General features: G+C 66.0%; 2 protein-coding genes across 2 annotated transcripts in view; one reads left to right on the plus strand and one right to left on the minus strand.

Annotated features, from left to right (window-relative positions):
- Positions 1-669: 669 nt before the first annotated feature.
- PFL1_05245 (uncharacterized protein) lies at positions 670-1,495 on the minus strand (the record flags this gene model as incomplete). The annotated part of the gene is made up of 4 exons (XM_007882773.1): positions 670-759; positions 896-955; positions 1,049-1,121; positions 1,251-1,495. The coding sequence occupies 4 exons, from the start codon at positions 1,493-1,495 to the stop codon at positions 670-672; spliced, it is 468 nt and encodes a 155-aa protein (XP_007880964.1).
- An 843-nt stretch (positions 1,496-2,338) lies between these two features.
- PFL1_05246 (uncharacterized protein) overlaps positions 2,339-4,299 on the plus strand; it is a gene marked incomplete at both ends in the record, with an annotated part of 3,229 nt that continues 1,268 nt past the window's right edge. The window contains one exon of the mRNA XM_007882774.1: positions 2,339-4,293. Coding sequence (XP_007880965.1) covers positions 2,339-4,293 — 1,955 coding nt within the window. The remainder of the gene's footprint in view (positions 4,294-4,299) is intronic.

The raw sequence follows: 4,299 nt of genomic DNA on the forward strand, positions 1-4,299 counted from the left end.
TCCTCGGGGCCCGCCGCCTCCTTTGATGGGCGGTGGTGCAGCACCCGGCTCGCCTGCTGGGCCGCCGCCTGCTGGGTACGAGCGCCGAGGTCCGCCACCAGGCTACGGTGCGCCGCCTCCACCTCCTGGCGGCGGCGGCGGTGGTATGAACGGAGGCTACGGTCGTCCCCCGCCGGGGCAGTACTCGCAGCCCCCTCCCGGATATGGGCCGAGATGACGAACGGCGCCACCTCTCTGCACTCGTCCAAGTCTGAGCCCGTCCCTGCCCCTTCACCGTCCACCTGTACAAGTATAGCAGTCAGCAACGACGTTCCTTTCCCCTTTCTCATCATTGGACCTCTGGAACGAAGGCGGCGGCGGCGGCGACAACGATGGTGGCACAGAGAGGATTGCCGCCGAGGGAGAATGGCACAAGCGCCGAAAGTCGCCGCGGTCGTGATGCAACACGGAAAGAGCAGCGGATTCCGGCGAGAGCACGCGCCTGCCTCAGTCGCCGGTCGCCCTTCGAGGGACTCGCATGTATGTAGCTTCTGTTTCTCGGGTGCTGCGTCGATGTAAGCACAGGGCAGAGCGACTCGAGCGGCGAGGAAGAGGTTCGGTAGCCTCTCCGCTCAGGACAGGAAGGGCGGCTGATCCTCGGTCGACCTGTGCTAGCTCGCTCGACCCAGCCTACCTCTGGACACCGCTCCAGATGGGGTTCTTCTTCTCGTGCACCTGCGGCTGGCCTTCTGGCGATCCGGGGATGTTCTTGGCCAGTTTCTGCGCGGGGCGACGGGGAAGAGGGAGGCCGAAGGCAATCGAGGCGCGATGTCGGTCGGGTCAGATCGAGCTCATCCTATACGTGGACCACGAGGACGCGGCGGGAGTGCAAAGGGATGGCACACCGTCCACTCACAAGCTTCTCAAAAACGCATTGGTTCAATGTCCGTTCGGGCTTCCGGCACATGTAGAATTCCTGTCACGGCGGTCAGATGGCAAGGAGGTTCGACGGCGACGGTCAGATCGTCCCGGGTCGCGGCCAGACGGGACGGAGCGCGCACGGCCTCACCTGGTTGTGCTTCTCGAGGCACTGCCAGTGGTCTTCCCACTGCTTGCCGCAGTGCTCGCTCAGCTTCCGGATGCTGCAGGGGCGGGGCGATGCAAACGCGGCGCGGGCGAGCGGGTCAGTCTCGTTGGACGCCTCCGTCATCGTCGACTCGGCGAGGCGCGTCCGGCGTCGCAGCGGTGCTGAGGCCATGCGTCCGACTCACAGGTCCTGTGCGCAGCGGGTGACCCTCCTGCCCTCCTGGAGGCAGTGCTTGGGGTCCCTGCTCTCGTTCTTGCACAGCATAAAGTCCTCGTTGACCTCCTTGCAGTGCTCTCCGATAAAGAAGCTGGCGCTCTTGAGGGGCGCCGACGTGGTTCCGACCTCGTCGACCTTGGGGATGTCCGAGGGGAAGGGGGCCGGGTCGACGTACGGCATCGCCGGCGAGTTGGCGTCGCGGTGGGTGGCCATGGCGGAGGAGTCGCGGACGGTCCGGGTGCGAGTGCGGGCAGCAGTGCGGGTGCGGGTGCGGGTGCGGGTGCGGGTGCGAGTGCAGTCGGGTGCGAGTGTCGGAGCGAGCCGATAAGTCGGACGGGTTCCGCAAAAGAGGAACGGGCGTGGTACAGGTAAGGCGGTGGCAGGGAAGGCGACGCCAAGCAGGAGCGAGGTAGGGTGGTGCTGATGGACTGCTGAGAAGATCGGGATGGTGCCGGCCAGGCGGTGGGGAGCGGGGAAGCGGCCGGGCGCTGGGGCGCTGGGCTGCCCGCCGCCGTCGGTCGATCACGGGCGGAGGGGCCCTCTGTCTCGGATCCGTGCGCTGCCCGTCGGTGGCTCCGAGACGGTCTGGTCTGGTCTGGTCTGGCCTTGCATGGCCGGGCCTGGCAGGGCGAGGCGCCAGGCGAGGCTGCGCCGCCTCCTCCACCTCTTTCGATTTTCCCGCCCGCGAAGAAAACTCGACCCTGGCTTGCTGGCTTGCTTGGCCGCGGTGGCCCCTGGCGTGCCCGACGTTGGCCTCGTCTGGCCTTGCCAGGCCTCGCATGGCTTGCCCGACGACCCCTTTGTTGGCCTGGTTTCCTCCTCCCTCGCCACCATCTCCCCCTCCGGCAGCACTCGCCAGTCGCTCTCTCCTGGTCCTCGCTCGCGTATCTCCTCCCTCCGTCCGTCCCGGTCGCGTATCACTCGTCCCTCTTTGGCCGGCCATCTTACCGCCATCGAGGATACGGACGGCCAAGGGCAGGTGCCAACCGCGAGGCGCTCCGCTCTTGCTCCAAGCAGTCTCATTTCGAACCTGCTTCGCCTGTCCGACTCGTCGCTATGACCTCGAGGATTCTGGCCAGCGGCGGAAGGCTGCACCATGGGTCCCTCTGTCGCTTCATCTGCCTGCGTCTGCCTGCGCCTGCCGCCGCCGCCGCCAGCTCGCGCGCCGAAGTCATCGCGCCACAGCCGATATCCGTGCCCTACCTCCTGCCCCCCTTCATGGCCTCATCCCTCCACACTACCGCGATACGTGCAGGGGTCAGGGCCACGTTCAACGAGCGCAAGAATGTCCTCACCAACTACAACCGCGCCAAGAACGCCAAGCGGCGGCTCGACGTCAAGTGGGACTCTGAGAAACAGGACCGATCGTTCAAAGAGGACATGCCCATCGGCTACGAGCGGCGCAAGCTCAAGAAACTCAAGAAGGTTAGTACGAGGCTCGCCAACGAGGCCAACCGCGATGCCAAGCTCAAAGGCACGCCCAAAGGCACGCCCGGCGAGCCCTTCCACCCGGAGCGCAACTTCCGCCTGCGCGTCCGTGAGCTCAGCTTCGAGCTCAAGGCGCGCAACGACCGGATCAAGACAGTCAGCGACCCAGCCGACGCAACGCAGCTGCTCGAGGATTCGATCACGCTGGTTCGCAAGGAGATGAAGATCCTGCGCGTGCTGCTGCGGGGCCGCGACCCCAAATTTGACGACTACGACCAGGCCGTCATCAACGCCAGCCGGCTGCGCGTGCCCTGGATCAGCCTCATCATCATGGCGATGCGCATCGACAACATCCAGCTCGCCTTCAACCTGTTCAACGACATGAAGAAGCAGGGCATCCACCCCAACGCCACCTGCTTCCACGCGCTCCTCAGCGGCCTCGTCCACCACGAGCGGCGAAGGGCCCCGAAGAGGTCGGACACCCAGCCCTTCCGTACCGAGACCAAGTCTTTCCAAATGGCCGAAAAGATCTTTGGCGAGCTGCAGGAGCTCTGGCGCCTCGCACTGCCCGCCTACGTCCGCTACAAGCAAGGCCCGCGGGCCAAATCCAAGGAGGCCATGATGCACGCGATGCGCATCGACCAGGGGGCCGATACGTCGCGCCTCCGACGCCTGTCGCACGAGGCTGCCGTGCTCGAGGCCCGCGACCACCGCGAGCTGCTCGCCCAGCCCCTTGCCGCCTATCTCCGCATCCTGTTGATGGCCGGCCAGACGGAGCGCGCGTGGAAGCTGTTTGACCAGATCTGCTACGGCCAGTCGATGGACAGAAACGTCACGATGGATGCCGAGGCGGCACGCGATCTGCCCGTGCTCCCGCTCGTCGACAAAAAGATCCTCACGACGATGCTCAGCGAGGTGCCCGACGCGACGAACCACGGCCAGCTGGAGCAGACGCGCGAAGAGGCCGACAAGCGCTTCGAGGCGGTTAGCACCATCTGGCAGCGCTGGAAGCTGCGGATCGAGCGGATGCAGGCCGACATCGCCGCATCAAACGCCCAGGGCCCGCGGCAGCCACCGCAATCCGTCGCGCCATCGTCGGCCGAGTACCAGGACGACGGCTCCCTCGACTCGGCCGATGATCTGCTGGCGTCCGAGGACGGCTCGACAGATCCGCGCTCTGCACAGGGACAGATGCGTTTCGGTGCAAGGGGCCGCGGCCGTGGCGGCGCTGACGGTGCCGACGACAAGAAGATAAGGGGCACCCCAGCGACCGAGTGGGACTTGGTCGTGCCCGAGGAGAGGGCGATAGTGCTCTTGCTCAACAAGGTCCACCGAACGCGGCCAAAGGAGCAGGCGCTCATCAAGGACGTGATGGCCTTCTGCTTCGGCATCGAGAACAACGACCACTCGGGCCTCATCGCCCTCGACCCGACGGCCACCGACCTCGTGGCCTTGCGCCCCGATGCCGTGCGGCCGGCCAAGGAACCGTTGGTCGAGCTCAACGGCCCGGTGGTGGCGGATCAGGTGCTGCGCGCCTTCAACTACCAGGCTTCGTGGACGACGGCGGTCGACTACTTCAACCAGTTCCT

The sequence above is a fragment of the Pseudozyma flocculosa genome, assembly GCF_000417875.1.
Source record: "Pseudozyma flocculosa PF-1 unplaced genomic scaffold scaffold00018, whole genome shotgun sequence".
NCBI lineage: Eukaryota > Fungi > Basidiomycota > Ustilaginomycetes > Ustilaginales > Ustilaginaceae > Pseudozyma > Pseudozyma flocculosa.